This window comes from Malurus melanocephalus, unplaced genomic scaffold (assembly GCF_030028575.1).
Source record: "Malurus melanocephalus ecotype Western Australia unplaced genomic scaffold, MMel_1.1 scaffold_878, whole genome shotgun sequence".
NCBI lineage: Eukaryota > Metazoa > Chordata > Aves > Passeriformes > Maluridae > Malurus > Malurus melanocephalus.
Window position 1 is genome coordinate 154,049 of NW_026624110.1, and position 15,364 is coordinate 169,412.

The 15,364-nt window shown below is 48.4% G+C and overlaps 1 protein-coding gene across 1 annotated transcript in view; it reads right to left on the reverse strand.

Annotated features, from left to right (window-relative positions):
* Window positions 1–14,929, reverse strand: part of LOC130585372 (glutamine--fructose-6-phosphate aminotransferase [isomerizing] 1) — a 22,117-nt gene extending 7,188 nt beyond the window's left edge. Inside the window, exons 1-12 of the mRNA XM_057385838.1 lie at window positions 14,808–14,929; window positions 14,301–14,408; window positions 12,822–12,947; window positions 12,040–12,098; window positions 10,781–10,915; window positions 9,887–9,948; window positions 9,079–9,158; window positions 5,433–5,538; window positions 4,076–4,239; window positions 3,418–3,513; window positions 3,029–3,126; window positions 1,782–1,902 (exon numbers count right to left, since the gene is read on the reverse strand). Coding sequence (XP_057241821.1) covers window positions 1,782–1,902; window positions 3,029–3,126; window positions 3,418–3,513; window positions 4,076–4,239; window positions 5,433–5,538; window positions 9,079–9,158; window positions 9,887–9,948; window positions 10,781–10,915; window positions 12,040–12,098; window positions 12,822–12,936 — 1,036 coding nt within the window. The 5' untranslated portion in view covers window positions 12,937–12,947; window positions 14,301–14,408; window positions 14,808–14,929. The remainder of the gene's footprint in view (window positions 1–1,781; window positions 1,903–3,028; window positions 3,127–3,417; window positions 3,514–4,075; window positions 4,240–5,432; window positions 5,539–9,078; window positions 9,159–9,886; window positions 9,949–10,780; window positions 10,916–12,039; window positions 12,099–12,821; window positions 12,948–14,300; window positions 14,409–14,807) is intronic.
* Between the last annotated feature and the right edge of the window lie 435 nt (window positions 14,930–15,364).

The window sequence follows — 15,364 nt, forward strand, 5'->3', positions numbered from 1 at the left end:
GAAACAAACACAGGGACATGCAGGGAAATACTGGGACATGTGGGGACAAGGTGCCCAGTGCTGCTGGGTGGCACCAGCTCCTGCTGCAAGTGCAAGCACCAGCACCCCACACACCAGCTCCCACACAGAGCCCAAAGTTCGTGTTTCCTGCAAGCCAAGGAGGTGGCAGCAGCCACTTCAGCCCCAGCACAACCCTGAACACAGGGCACAACACCCAGAAAACACAAAACCCATCAGCAGTATTTGGTGTAAGGTAAAGCCAGTTTCTGCTATGGTTTAAGAAAAGGGGCAAAAGGCAGTTCAAGGGTAGTCCCCTTAACAAAAGTCTACTTAATTTGTTTTCCTGATTAATAAAAATTCACCTGGGCAGGAAGCTATGGGGGGAAAACACATTTTAGGGATGTCTTGAGCTGCTCCTGAGCTGAGCTCCAGAGATGGGCCATGAATGGAAGCTGCTGTGCCTTCCAGCTCGTGTCACAGTTTGCTTTAGTCCTAGAAGGACACAGCTCTGAGGACTCCTGCACGTGCAAGATGACAAAAGAGAACAAAACCCCCAAGGGGAGATTGGTACATGTCTCTTCAGTGCCCAGACCTGCCCTGCACAGTGCTCTACTTAAAGCCAGTCATACAGAATTCACGACTAAAAACAGATTTATGGGTGGGGGGGAACGAGTTATTTGAGCTCAGTATTTACTTTGGGTTTGTACTGCCTGATGAGCGAGCTCAGGTTCCAGGAGAATCTTCTTTAGTTTGCCATATCCAACACTTCAGGGAAAGACTGAGTCCCTTGTGTGCCCTCAGGAGTGTTCCCTGTTAGACTGGGACAGGACTCTAAGGGATTTGCATCTTCAAAAACCCCAGGGATAACCTGATCATGAGCCCCCCTCAGAGAGGATATTCTGAGACACTTGGTACTGAGAAGAATTGCTACTGAGAAGAAAAGATTGCTCCCAAAAAGGGTATTTTAACTTGTGGAGATAAAGTTATGACTGCTTTTAGCGTCACAGCTGAAGATCACTCATGAAAATCTGAAGTGGTAAATGCAACTAAGGTGAAAAAAAATGTTGTTTTGTATTGCAGTTGTCCTTGAAAATATGAAATACATCATATAAATCTTTTCATGCTTCAGTATGCCTTTTATCTCCTACTCCATTCCAAGTTAGTTGGATTTTTTTATATTCATGTCTAAGAGTTTCATTTTTTCTGAGGCTCTAATCCACCATATGGTGGTGCTTTAACTAGAGAAGCAAAACTATTCCAAAGAAATTACAGTGCTGCTTTACCCCAGCCTCAACAGCATTCTCCAGTCTGTTGATCAATGCAGCATTTTCTCCCAGAGAAAGGAAACAAAACTCCTGTCCCACCTGCCAGCCTCAGCCCCAGGAACCCTGCAGCCTCTGCCATGGAGCAAGGAAAAGCACGCTGGGGCTGCCTAGCCCTGGGATTTGAGTGACATCCTCAGGCACCAGAACTCAGAATCCCAGAATCACCAGATTTGGAAGAGACCTTCAAGATCTTCCAGTCCARCCCAYGACCCAACACCTCAACTAAACCATGGCACCAATCCCCACATCCAATCYGTTTTAAACACATCCAGAGATGGTGACTCCATCATCTCCCCGRGCAGACCATTCCAGTGCTTTATCACTCTTTCCACAAAAAAACATTTTCCTAATATCTAACTTGGCCCTGCTGCCTTCTCCCTCCCTCCTTCCAGGCTCTGGGAAGGAAGGAGGGAGGGTGGGGAAGGAGGGAGGGAGGGTGGGGAAGGGAGCCCATACCTGACTGGCTGAGGAAGAAGCAGACATCATCCCTGAACACAGGGGTGTTTCTGTCCAGGAAGTCACTGGCAAGTTCCACCATGACAGGTAATTCTGTCAGTTCTTCCAGCACCTGACGTGTCTGGAACAAGGAGGTGCAGGAAGTCAGGTATTACATCATGTTTATAAAACCAAGTGTTTGCACAGAAAAAGCTTTTTAGCAGTCACACGCTGGAAAATATTGCTATTAAAACCCCATGTGAAAATTAGTGCTGGATTATACTTTAATTACTCAGCATGCACATACTCCAGTCACCAAGTACCCCTGTGAGAAACAACCTTGCTTTAGCACCACCAGCAGCCTGTGAGGCCAAATTCTCACTCACATGGAGATTTCTCTGAAGTCAGTCTCACTTATTACATGACCCTCCATATAAATTATGTAATGCAGGGTGTCCTGTGTGTCTATCACACTGCAGCCTGAAGAACTCAGAAACCACCACTTATATCCAGGCCAGGAATCCTACCTGGCTGCCAGCAGCCTCTGCCTTGCTGCAGTATTTGCATTTCTGCTCTGGCATTGTCCCTCTGCTGCTAGCTACCTTTTACAACAGAGCAGGCTTTGTTTTTCAAAGCCTTCCACAGCCATGGAAGTCACAGGAACCATTTCCCTAAATTCAGGTTCTTCAGCTTTTATTTCCTCCTGCTGCTGCTGTGAACTGAAAGTCCTTTATTCACCTGTGTGCACTTGCTTACTCCTAACCTGATTAAGGTTAAGAATCAATCCTTAACCTGAAATCAATCCTTAATCTGCTTGGCACATGCCATACACTCCCCAGGGAGAGCTCAGAGCCCCTTCCAGGCCTAAAGGGGCTGCAAGAGAGCTGGAGAGGGATGGAGGACAAGGGGTGGAGTCTCAGGACAAAGGCGAATGGCTTTAAACTGAAAAAGGGTAGACTTAAATTAGATTATTAGAAGGGTGAGGGTGCTGTGAGGGTGGCAAGGCCCTGGCACAGGGTGCTCAGAGAAGCTGTGGCTGCCCCTGGATCCTTGAAGTGTCCAAGGCCAGGCTGGACAGGGCTTGGAGCAGCCTGAGACAGTGGAAGGTGTCCCTGCCCATGGCAGGGGTGGGACTGGATGGGATTTAAGGTGCCTCCAAGCCACCCCAGCCTGTGATTGGGACTGGATGGGATTTAAGGTGCCTCCAAGCCACCCCAGCCTGTGATTGTGACATTGCTGCTGAGCCCAGCCCAGAGCCCAGCACTCACAGCCATTCCTGCGTGGTAACTCGTGCCACAGGCGATGAGGATCAAACGCCGACACCTCTGGATCTCCTTGATGTGATCCTTCAGCCCACCCAGGTTCACTGTGAGCAGGAAGCAGAGAGGAAAGTTAGGGTGGCCACACTGCAGAAATCCTCAAGGTCACTGGTGCTAAGAGCATTTTACAATCAGCATCATCCACTTTGCAAAAACCATCACAAGATGTGATCTCACACAGCAAACAGAATCCTGGAGGCACTCTGTGACACACACTTCATCTCACACCAGCCAGGTTTTCATCTCCCATGTCATCACCCCCTTCTTCCCCACTAACTACTGTGAATAACTGCTGGACACTGAGTTGTCAGGAATGAGGGAGGCTAAAGCTCAATTACCAGTGTAGTCATCAAAGTTGACCCTTCCTCTCATAGTATTAACGACAGATTCTGGCTGTTCAAATATTTCCTTCTGCATAAATGAGCTGAAGTTACCTATGAAGAAAGAAAAAAACAAACACTTTACCTCCTCCTGCAAACTTGAATTTTAAATTATCCCCTGGTAATTGCCATTTTTCCTCTGTATGTAAGGAAAAGCTTGGACCGGAGTCACTAACAGGCCAGCTACCAGCCAGACATTATTGAACTGATACTTCTTTTCTACCAAAGCATCAGCTCATCATGAGAGCTTGATTCAAGTTTCTAAAAGGTGCCAGTGAAGGGCAGATCCAGACTGGCAAGTCTGGAAGGGATCAATCTTGGAAAAACCAGATGGCTCCAAGGAGGCAGCAAAACCCTCAGCCCCACAATTCCCCTCATTATGGTGTCAGCAGCTAGAGAGAAAGTAAGAACATGCAAGGACTTTTTTCACACCATGAGGGTGATGAAGCACTGGACCATGCTGTGGGATTTGTGTCCTTGGAGATGTCCAGACTCAACTGAGTTATCACTGGGCTCAGGGATGGCACCAGGTGACCTCCAGTCCTTCCCACCTGATGCAGCTGTGACTGCAGGAGGGAGCAGTGCCCCTGGGCAGGTTCCACCCAGCAGCTCTCACCCTTCATGATCTGCTGCAGCTCCATCTGCAGGGTCTGGACAGCCCGTCCCGGGTGGTCTCCGGCCGTGCGCTTGATGCGGTGGATGGACAGACGGCCGTCCACCACGGCGGCCACGTCGTCATCCTCCAGGAAGATCACACGGTTGGTGTGCTCGATGACAGCACTGTGGGGTCACACAGCACCATCACACACAGCTCTGGGCACCTCACTGCTACTTGGGCCCTTCCCACCACCCAAAATGCAGCTCTTGAGTCAAGAAAGGTGCTTGTTTCAATGGAATTTCTTTTAAAATTGGACCAGTCATGTAAAGTACATTTCTGCCCTGCCAATGGAGCTGGATTTTTTTCCACCTGGCTCATTATTAATTTCAGTGCCTGCTTTAAGGAGAAACTCTGAATTGCTCAGACTAAGCAGCACTTGCAGCAATGGGACCTGTCTGGAGCTAGAGAGTGAAGGCAGGGATTTGCCCTGGCACACAGGCTGCTCAAACAGAGGAACAGGTTCCTTCCTTGGTTTTTCCAGGGATAAGCCACTGTCCCTCCTTGCAGCTCACTTTGACCATCTGAAAACCCAGGGACAGCTCTATCCCCTGCTCTAAGGCACTTGAGATCTGCTCAGCAGCACTACAAGAACTGGATGCTATCACACACTTGCCCTGCCCACAGCTCCCTGGGGGAGGGTCAGTGATGGCATCACCAGTGGGGTTCAAAACCTGGGGCCAGGTTTCAGTCAGTGCTCTCAGCTGAGCTGAGCTGAGCTGACAAACAGCAGCTCCCTGTTTCAGCAGCTTTTGTCCTGACCTTGGGCAAGCCACAGGAAAGCTCCAAAACCAGAACACATCAGGGTGTCCTAAGGCTCTCCACAGCTCTCTGATGGAAGAGCTGCAGAAGTCAAGCACAGCAGTATTTTTACATTCCTGGAGCAAGCACCCATTTCTGTTGAACCAGGGAATCCCAAAAACTGTGCTAAGGCTGCTGCCAAGTCAGTCTATCTTTGCTCCTCTGGGATTACAATATGCCACCTTTGGTGATGAAGGAATTGCATGTGTGCAGAGACCCCTGGGGAATCAGTATCAGTCTCCTCATAATTAGTACCTGTGCTGCTAATTTAGGTCAGTACTCTTTCAGGTTTCCTACCACTGGGAAATTTTACCAACTGATGTGCCTGAAGAAGGATAATACCTTCATATTCCAAGGCCAGAGTTCATTCCTTAAACAGCAACTCTGCTTTAGTCAGTATTTGCACAGTAATGGCCACATATACATAATTTATTCACAGAGAAACCACAGCCTCCCCCATCAAGAGAGCTTTAAACAGGATATTTCTACATACACTAAAGATGCTGGAAAACCCTACCTGGCATCAGAAGCAAAGTAATATTCCACAGCTTTCTCCTCCACAGGGAAGAGGCAGGTGGTGCTGTCAACTCGGGACAGGTTGCAGCTTCCCTTCTTGTCTTTCCCTAGGAGACAGGAGGGTCAGGGGCTACCCAGGATCAGACTCCTGAGCACAGGTCACAGCCAGCAGAGGCCCCAAGGCACAGTACCAACATGAAGCACTATTTTCATGCCTGCAGGTGGGCACAGTAAATGCACAGCAGCACTCGCACTGTTGTGCCCATTCTCAGTTTGATTGCAAAGGTTTTATGTGCTTTCCAATAAGTCTGGAAGTGTATTGCCAGTGCACTTTTAAGTACAGAATATGAGGAAAAAAAAACAAATTAAAGTTTGGTGTGGCTCCACTAGTAGGGAATTCACACTGCTTTATGAGCAGCCACATTTACCCACATTTCCCCATTAAACCTCTCTATGTACCATTTTAAGTTTCTCCCATGTTCCTCTCTGGCGAGACTCTCCTGAGAAATGAATGAAATGGAGCAGAATTTCTCTTTCTTTATTACTCTCAGCACTGGGGAAATTCTGTCCGAGCTACCACCTGTGTGACCACACTGCTCCCCAAGCAGCACAGGTGGAACCCAAACCTATTTCTGTCTGCCTGAGATCATTGGTCAAACACAGCTCAGCAAATCCAGGATTAAGAACTCAGCCTTGCTCCTGTGCTATCAAAAACAACCACTTCTTCCTGACCCAAAAATCACACCTCTGCTGTTGCCAGGGAGGTATCCAGGGTGCTGCAGGACACAGGACTGAAAGTCAGTTTTGGAAAAACCTGTCCTGAAAGTTCACTGTGTCATCAGGAATCCTTTCTGGACTACTCTGACAATTCCCAATACTGGCTAATCATACTCCTCAAACTGCTTCTCAGTGTGTGGTGAAGCTCATCAGGGATGCAGATGAGGCACCAAACACCTACTGCTCAGCACCAGCCTCAAGCAAAATTATTTGCCAGTCATTGTGCAGGGTATGGGGAGGGTGGGGGTGGATTAATCAGCTTATCTACCAAAATGTGACTATTGCTGAAGAACAACAACACTGAAGTTACTCAATTCTATATTTATTCCATAATCCTGATGTTGTTTCACCTACTAGACACTGACTGAATTCAGTGATGCAAGTAGAGCTTGTGGTGTTCTCATGTACATTTCTGCAAATTAAAATGTAAAGGAAAAATACTGCTTTCATGTTGATACTCAGTAAAAAAGGTCCACTCAGCCAATGATTTAGAGCCTTCCAGTTATTCAATGAGGAAAACAACACTTTTGTTTTGGAGTTGAGACAGGACAGACTGATTTGGTATTGAGAAAGGACAGAGCAGAGCTGTTAGTGGCCCCTCCCCAACAGAAGCAGCCAGACCTAATCAAAACATGCAAATTTAGTTTCTCAAAATAGAACATTTCCCTGCATTGACTTTATTATGTTGCATTGCTTTCCTGTATTAAAGACTGAGCACTGGAATATGTTCATTGTGCACACACACATGCACTATGTGTGTAACTACCAAGGCTGGCTTGGGAAGTTACAGCAAGTATTATCAGACAATTATGTTCTTTATTTTATCTATGGATTTGCCCATTTATTTATAGATAATCTGGATTGTTGTTCTACAGCACCAATCCCTTCATTTACTACAATTTAGAAGCAACACAAAAGAAATGTTTTAATCTCTTCCCTTCTGAACCAAAGAGTGGAGAATTAACCCAGGTATGGTAAAAACGGGCAGGGGGGCAATTTCTCAGAAAAGCCTCAGTGCCTCTCTGAGAGACTTGGGTCCTCAGAGCCCCTGGGAACTCACCTGGCTTCAGAATTTTACTTCCAACATTTTATACAGAGAGAGGTACATTTGGTGAAGAGAAACCAAATCTCCCCTGATGTTTTGAGTCAGGCAAACCAGCTGCTGGCAGAGAACAGAGTTCACCTTTCAACAAACCCAGGTTTGCCTCTCCTCCAGCAAGAGACATCTCAGATGTTTTACCCAGGGAGCTGCCAGTGCCCAGGGTCACTGAGGCTCTGATGAGGGTGGAATCCCATTTTTTCACAGTCACCAAGAATCAGATCTTTCCCCTCACAGAAAAGGGTTCTCCTGCTTCACATGTGACCTGGGTTCATCCCATCACACGTGATGGGCTCCCCTTTAAAGTACTTCAAGGGATTTACAGATTGTTCCCCTGAAGAATGCACAAGGGAAGGAAGTCCCAGCCTCAGGACAACCTTAGTGCTGTGAACAGAGGCTGCAGCTCACTCACACCCTGCTCAGGGGGAGGACACAGCTCTGACACTCCAAACCCCAGGAGGAATTTTGGAGAATGCTTGCATTAGGATTATTAGCAGCCTCCTGCCATAGTGGGGTTTATTTTTAAGGTAATTTACTGTTTCCTTCTGTAGTTAGACCTGCAGAAACACTCAGCACAACCTGCATTGTCATGAGTTTTGCACATATGCTGAGCATTATACCCCAATATTTGCAATGGAATGAGTGGGTTTTCCTGTGTGTTGCTCATGGTGTTTCTGATCAAGAAGGAATTCTGATTATCCCACTTGTTTCACTACACAACACGGAAAGCAATAACCACATATTAGAGACAATGCATCTTGGTCTCATTTATGATTCTTCTCCTAAGGAAATGGAGGATTTGTCTGAAAATTCAAGTATTAGCTTTTCTCTGGTAGGCACCTTCCTCCATTTTTATGGATATTCCATCAAAAGAATGATCCATAGATTGTACAGCTGAAAGTGCAATTGGAAATAAAATAAACCAAACTTCAGATAATCAGTAAAAAAATATAGTGTTACATACATACATCAACATTACTGCTTATTATCCAACATAATCAAAAGGCAAAACTTCTGGGACTGGTCTTGCAGCAGGGCATCAATAACTACACTGATAGAAAATAGGAAGACACAGGACAGCACTTCCTCTGGATCCCTGCAATGCACAGAACCAAGTCCAGGGCCCATGGACTGAACAGGTTCAGACCCCTGTGACAACAGTAAATTACAGAGAAATTCTTCATCATTTTTCATTTTCAAGGGTGTCTACAGTGGTAAAACACTTGTGAGAGCAGGATGGACAGACAACAAACAGACATTGTCAGGGGCAAGGTCTGTGACAGTGCCAAGTCTCCAGCCTGCAAAGCTCAGCCATCTTTGCTCCTGAAAATCACCAGGCTCACAAATGCCAAAATGCCACACGCAGAACACAGACCTGAGTTTAACTACACTGTTCAGTTTATTATGCAGAAATATTCCAATATCCCTGGAAGTGTGTAAGGCCAGGCTGGACAGGGCTTGGGATTCAGCTGGGAAAGTGGAAGGTGTCCCTGCCCATGGGAGTGGGGCTGGAACAAGATGGGCTTTAAGGACCCTTCCAACCCAAACCACTCCATGACTATACTTCATTCCACTACATTAACTTGTATTTTCCATGCAATCACTGTAAATTAAAGCTTAAATTAAAACACTAGAGGCCAAACACTTGAGATATATCGTGGGTAGAACATGTGGTTAAAAACTTGCTTTGAAAGGTSTCTGTAATATGRTTTTATTTACACTGTAGAGCTGCARTCTGTCAGAGCAGCCATGTGTCTGTGTCTCCACTCACCTGTGCGGTACAGGATGGGGATGTGGTCTGTGGAGAGCTTGTGCTCGCTGCGCACACCGATGAGCAGGGGGCTGCCTCGCCTGCAGGGACACAAGGACAGCTCAGCACCTCAGGGACACAAGGACAGCTCAGCACCTCAGGGACACCCCCACAGCCCACCCAGGGCCTTCTGCTCCCCACCAAGGCACAGCCAGAGCTTCGCAGAGCAGCCCCTACTGCTGCTGCTGCTGCAAACAGGTCCACAACACAGAGGGAAAGAACAGCAGGATGAACAACACAAGGATGTGAGGAACCTGCATCAAGGCTAGACAAAACCCTGCAAGAGGCACTGCACACCTGAAACAGGGACTGCTCCTCACTGTACATACCTACCTGACAGGTATGGGCACTGAAATTCAACCCCTGGTGAAACCACCCCAGCTGATGCTGGTGTTTAAATGTGGGACAGAAAACCTGAACACAAGGCTGGCCCAAATTCCAAGCCAAATGGAGGACTTGTCCAAGTGCTGCCACAAGGGTAAACACAAAGGAAAAGGTAAAATCATCTCCTTTCAAATCAAAACCAGAGGATACCAAAACCAAACCAGTTGTGACACAGCTGGTCAATAAGAAACTTTCAAAGTATTTTTGGCAATTTCTTCTGATAGATGGAAAACAAGAAAGGAAACTGAAAACAACAACAACCACAACCCTCTCCCCAGCATGTAAAGTGTGATGAGAATGATCTCTAGTCTATCTTCTAACTTGAGGGTACAAAAAAACATGACAGCCAGGGTGCAAGAACATTCTTTTCCATGACAACATTTACCTGGTACCAACTGCTTGCCCGGGATAATGAACACTCTTGAACACGAGGGCAAAAGCACCTTCCTGGAACAGAAGAAACACTAACTGGTTATCCCTTCACTGAGGCCTGGGCAACATTTCAGTTTTCCCAGCACAGAAACTGCTCTGGTCTGTGGGTAAGGAAGAGCCTCCAAAGAGGTGGTTTCACAAATGTTTTCAGAACCACCTGTAGCTCCAGCATCCCCATCTCAGAAGGATGTCCCTCCCCTGAGCTTGGCAGTGCATCCTCAACCACTGAATGAGTGCACTGGACACCCAGAGAGACACTCAGACTCCCTTGGTCATCCAAGTGGCTCCTGCTTTAGCTCAGGATGCAGTAAATGGACCTACAAAGGCAAAGATCAGCTGAAAGGGAAGATCAGCTGGGGAACTGTGATGGATCCTGCACGTCAGAGGGCAGGGACTGACACGTGGGAGCTGAGGCTCCACAGTGAGCTCCCACCAGAGGTCAGCAGCTCTCCCGGACACAGCTTTGGGAAGGACTGCAAGGCTCTGCCTCCCTCCCGGGCAGGCTCCCTCCCTGCTCTCAGCACCCCAGCCAGGGACTGGCAGCCTCCAGCTGCTGCTGTGCCCAAAAGTTTGGACATTTCCCAGAAGAACACTAACAACTGTTCAAGAAAACCGAATGTACACCTGAGATGAACTGTCAGAGGTAGCAGAGCTAAAAACACACCTTAGCACGTGCTCCAGAGCATCCTGCAGCGGTGCACGGGCTGGCACTGCGGTGCCCTGGCAGCACTGGAGAGCCCTGGCAGCACTGGAGTGCCCTGGCAGCACTGGAGTGCAGGGGTTATTTCTGGGGGGACTGTCCCTGTATGTCCATCCCCCCACTGTCCCCTCCTGCCCCCAGCATTACCAGCTGCTGGATGACTCTCTCCACCAGCGTGGTGAAGCTGATGTCGTCGCTGTCGCGGTTGTCGTACATGTACTTGACCAGCTTGGCGATGCTCTCTGTGTCTGTCTCCGACTCGAAGTCATAGCCCTTGCTCTCCTGCAGGGACACACGTGTGGGTGACCAGCCCTCTGCCTTCCCTTCCACCTTGTTTGCCTTCCTTCCCTTCCTCCTGACTTTTTCTTCCTTTCTTTTTCTGGTTTTTACTATTTCCTTTCCTTCACCTTCCCTTCAACTTTTTCTTCCCTTTTCCTCATGCCTTTCTTTTTCTTTGCTCTGGCCTTCCTCCCTCATCTTTTCTTTTCCTTCCCTTTTCCTTGTCTTTCCTTTTTCCTGCTTTTCCTTTTCTTTCTGCATCTCCTTCTCCCCTTTCTTTTTATCCTTCTATACTGCAGCTTTTTTCCTCTTTTATTTCTCATCCTTCGCTCTGCTTTTCCTCTTCTTTTTACTTTCCTGCCTTTTCTCTCTCCTTCTTTCTGTCATCTCCTCACACTTTCCTTTCATCCTTCCTTCCTGCCTTTCAAATTGCAAGAATATGAGGAGAGGACAGCGAGCAGGAGCATGAGGGGAGTGGAAGTGTCAGAGTAAAGGAGTGAGTGTGAGAATATGAGGGGGGAGCGTGAATGGGTAAGAGAGGAGTGGGAATGGAGAGGGAGTGAGTGGAATAATGGGGAAGTGTGAATAGAGTGAGTGTGAGAATGTGAAGGGGGAGTCAGGGTGGGAAGGAGACAGAGAGGGAGTTTTAGTGGGAAAGTGCAAGTGGGGAAAACGTCAGTGGGAGAATGAATGGGGGAGTGTGAGTGGGGGATGAGGAGGGAGTGACAGTCGGGGCGGGTGAGCAGGGCAGCGAGTGTGAATGTCAGATATGAGTGGGGGAGTGGGAGTGAGGTGGGTGGGATGTCAGTGTGAGAAGGAACTCACAGAGTAGGAGAGTCTGTGAGAGTGTAAGGGAAGGAGTGTGAGTGCAAATATGGCAGGGAGACAGGGTGGGAGTGCAAAACTGTGAGTGGGGGAAGATGGATGGAGGTGAGAGCGAATGTGAGTGGGGGAATGACTGTGAGAGATGAATGGGGAGTGAGGAAATGTGAGTGAAGGAACAGGAGGAGTGGGGAGGGTAAATGGGAGAGTGAGAGTGAGAATACAAGAGGGGCAGTGAGCTGGGAAGTGTGTGAGAGCCAAGGGGAGTGGGAAAGGGAGGGTCACACCCCCCAGGGGTCACTCACCAGGAACTTGCGCAGGTCCTTGTAGTTGGTGATGATGCCGTTGTGGATGACGATGAACTCTGGGGACAGAGGAAAGGCCCTGCTCAGCCCCATGCCAGCCCCAGCCCGGCCAGCAGAGCCCACATGTGACTGTGGGACGAGCCAAAGCACGTTTCACCTCCTGGTGCAATTCCCTGTTCTGCCCCATGGGCAYGGCTGGGAGTGGGGGAGGATAACARTGACCTGGGTGTGACCAGGGCTACCCAGACCCTGCAAAGCTTCTGGAGCCACTCGAGCACTTGGCAGCATCCATCCTCCTGGAGCAATGAACCCCACACTGCTGCTGCCAGTTGAGAGCTGCTGTTCCCTGGGCAGCCACACCCAACACAACCCACGCTGTGACAGTCCCACGCCGTGACAGCCCCAAGCACACCAACCCCCTTCCCTACAGCGGGATTAGGGAAAAAAGTTTACGAAATTCCATTCCAAAGAACAGCCAAAAAAATTCTCACCATCCCATTTCCTTGTGTCTTCTCCTCCTCACTCTGTGCCCACGCACCCAGCCAAGCCCTGGGCACCCACCCCAACCCTTCCTGGGATCCCTCACTGCTGGGAACACACCCCATGGCCAGACCTAGATCCCAAACCCTGCAGCTTGATCATAACCAGGCTCAGCACCACAGCCTGAACAAACCCCCTGCCTGCAGCCAGCCACCCCTCCTGGGACATGGAGGGGGCAGGAAGCTTTTCCAGAGGCTCCAGGACCTGCTGAGGATGCTGAGGATGCTGGGGAAGGCACTGACCATTGTTCTTGTCGGAGCGCTGCGGGTGGCTGTTGATGGGGTTGGGCTCCCCATGCGTGGCCCAGCGTGTGTGGGCAATCCCCAGGTGAACATCAAACTCGATGTCCAGGTCCATGTCCTGTTGCTCTGCAGCACAAGCAGAAGGTTTTAGTCCTGAGGGGCTGTCCACAGGCCAGGTTAAGCTGTGAGTCTCACCAGACCCCAGGGACTACAGAACAGCAATGCAGACAGCCAGCAAAGCCAATAGGATCAGAATCACAGAGCTGCTAAGCTTGGAAAAGACCTTTAAGATCATCAAAGTCCAACCAAAACCTCACGGGGTTTTCAAGGTAAGGCAGATAAACACAGAAAACAGACCTGTGCAAAAAGCAACCCTTCAGGGAAGAAGCCAACCCTGAGTTGTCCAGGGGTGCCCCATCCTGTCATCTGTGACTGAACTAGCCCTGCACACCACCGTGGTTATTCATTCATCCCTAACCCTGTCTCTAGAAAGCCTAGAGCATGAATATTTCTTTGGAAAAAACACTCCTTTTGTTCCACAAGTGTTTCCACAATCTCTTCAAAGCTGTATATCCTCGCATTTTCTTGAGCAGGCAAACCTCTTTCCAGGAATCCTCTGTCCATCTCCTGGTTCTGTACCACACACCCCACCTCATCTGGACTTTTTGCCTGTTGGTTTACACTAAGATCAGACTGACCCACCTCCCTCTAGGACACACAGCACTCTGCACCTGAGGTGAACACCAGAATGGGTTAAAAAGATCGAATTACACCAACACAGCAGCTTTTTGAGGATGAGATCCTTACTGCTCTGAAAAACACCTCCCCGCCCTCACACTGCCTGCATTCCACTCCCAACAACTCTGTGCACCTTTGCATTGAGCTCATATTTAGTGAATCTAAGGTTTAAACCAAGGGAATATAAAGAGGCAGAGAGAGATGCAGAAGCCCTGAGTCTCTGCAGCCTGATCAATGTGACAGTGACACAAACCAGTGCCTTCCTGAAGCCCCTGCAGAGGGAATGGACGGCTCCAGCTGGGACAAGTGTTACATGGGAACATTTAAAACCCAGTCGGTGAGGTTCTTGCAGCATTTCTCCTGCCCATGCTCTAGGTCTTGATAGTTATCTCTTGATAATTATGTCTCCTCTATCTCCAGTTCAAGGAGTTTTTTGGTTGGTTRTTTTGGAGCTTTTCTTGTCTGTTTTCCAAGATGCATTTCAGGTCTATTCTACTTTAGTAGGATGCAACTCCTTTGTCTTGAAAAATCAGGATTTCTCTGTAACTTCACACCAACACCCACAGGATCACCAGGCTCTTTATAGCTCACCCCCAAGGGTTTACACCTCTGGCTCTTCACACACAAGTTACTTGGAAATACAGTGTTCCTGATTAAAACAGGTGATACTCAAAACACAAACCAGATGAGAGGACATCTCCAGGGAAGAGGGCAGGGAAAGGAGGAAAGGGAGATACTTACTGTGAACCTCTTCATCCAGAGCCTTCACTTTCCCCTTCTGCTTGATAAGGTGGATTTTGCAGGCATTGGCTTCCCAGTCTTTGTCATTTCCACCATCCAGTCCCACACCTAAACCCCACCATGGAACATGGAGAAAGAGGGTCAAGAGCAGAAGTTACTATAAGTATTTTATGTAAACAAATACTGCCCCTTTTGATTCTTCTAGAGCCCTTTCTCGAAGAGCTGACCCTCCACATAAAGGCAAGAAACCCCTTCGATTAGAACTAAGTTTTCACTTTGTCATCTTGTCATATTTTTAAAGCCTTAGGAAAACAAAGCCATCAAGAATGTTTATAGAAACCAGTATATTGAAGTTAATCCAAACCTCTGACCACAGGCACATCCAGTTTGTGTTTCAGCTTTCTTCAAAAGCAGAAGGTGGGAGAAGCCATTTGCAATCACACCCCAAAAGCCATAATTTACAAGCCCAAATTCCCCAAAGCAGTGCTGCTGCACAGAGAGAGGTACCTGCAGAGTCATAGCCCCGGTACTCCAGGCGCTGGAGCCCTTTGATGAGGGTCTCCAGGATCTCCCTCCTCGTCCTGGGAACATGGTAGTTCAGGTAAGCAAAGATACCTGTGTGGGGAAAGGAGAATCATCTCACAATGAAGTCACAGCTGGGGAAGCTCTGGACCAGCACCAAGTTCCACCTCCAAGAGCCTCTGTGCCCTTTCCTCCTTTCCCTCCCCCTGCACTTCAGCCCTGCTGTGTCTGCCCAGACCCAACGGGGATGTCACCAGCATTTAGGAGATCAAAACTACCCCCAACTGCCACTGAAAGCAACTGAGCAGGACAGACCTGCACGTGATGGGAGGAATTTCCCTATAAGCTGCACCTACACAACAGGATGAGTTGTCAGGAGACAACACAAGGCACAGGAAACTCATTCCTGCAGGTGAACAAGTCCAGCTTCCCCCCCAATGGAGCTGAAGAACCATCAGAGAAAGGAATTTTTCCTACAATAGCTTTTTCCAAGTTCCTTCCAAAGACTAAGAAAAGAAATCATTTCATTCATGCAAACTAAC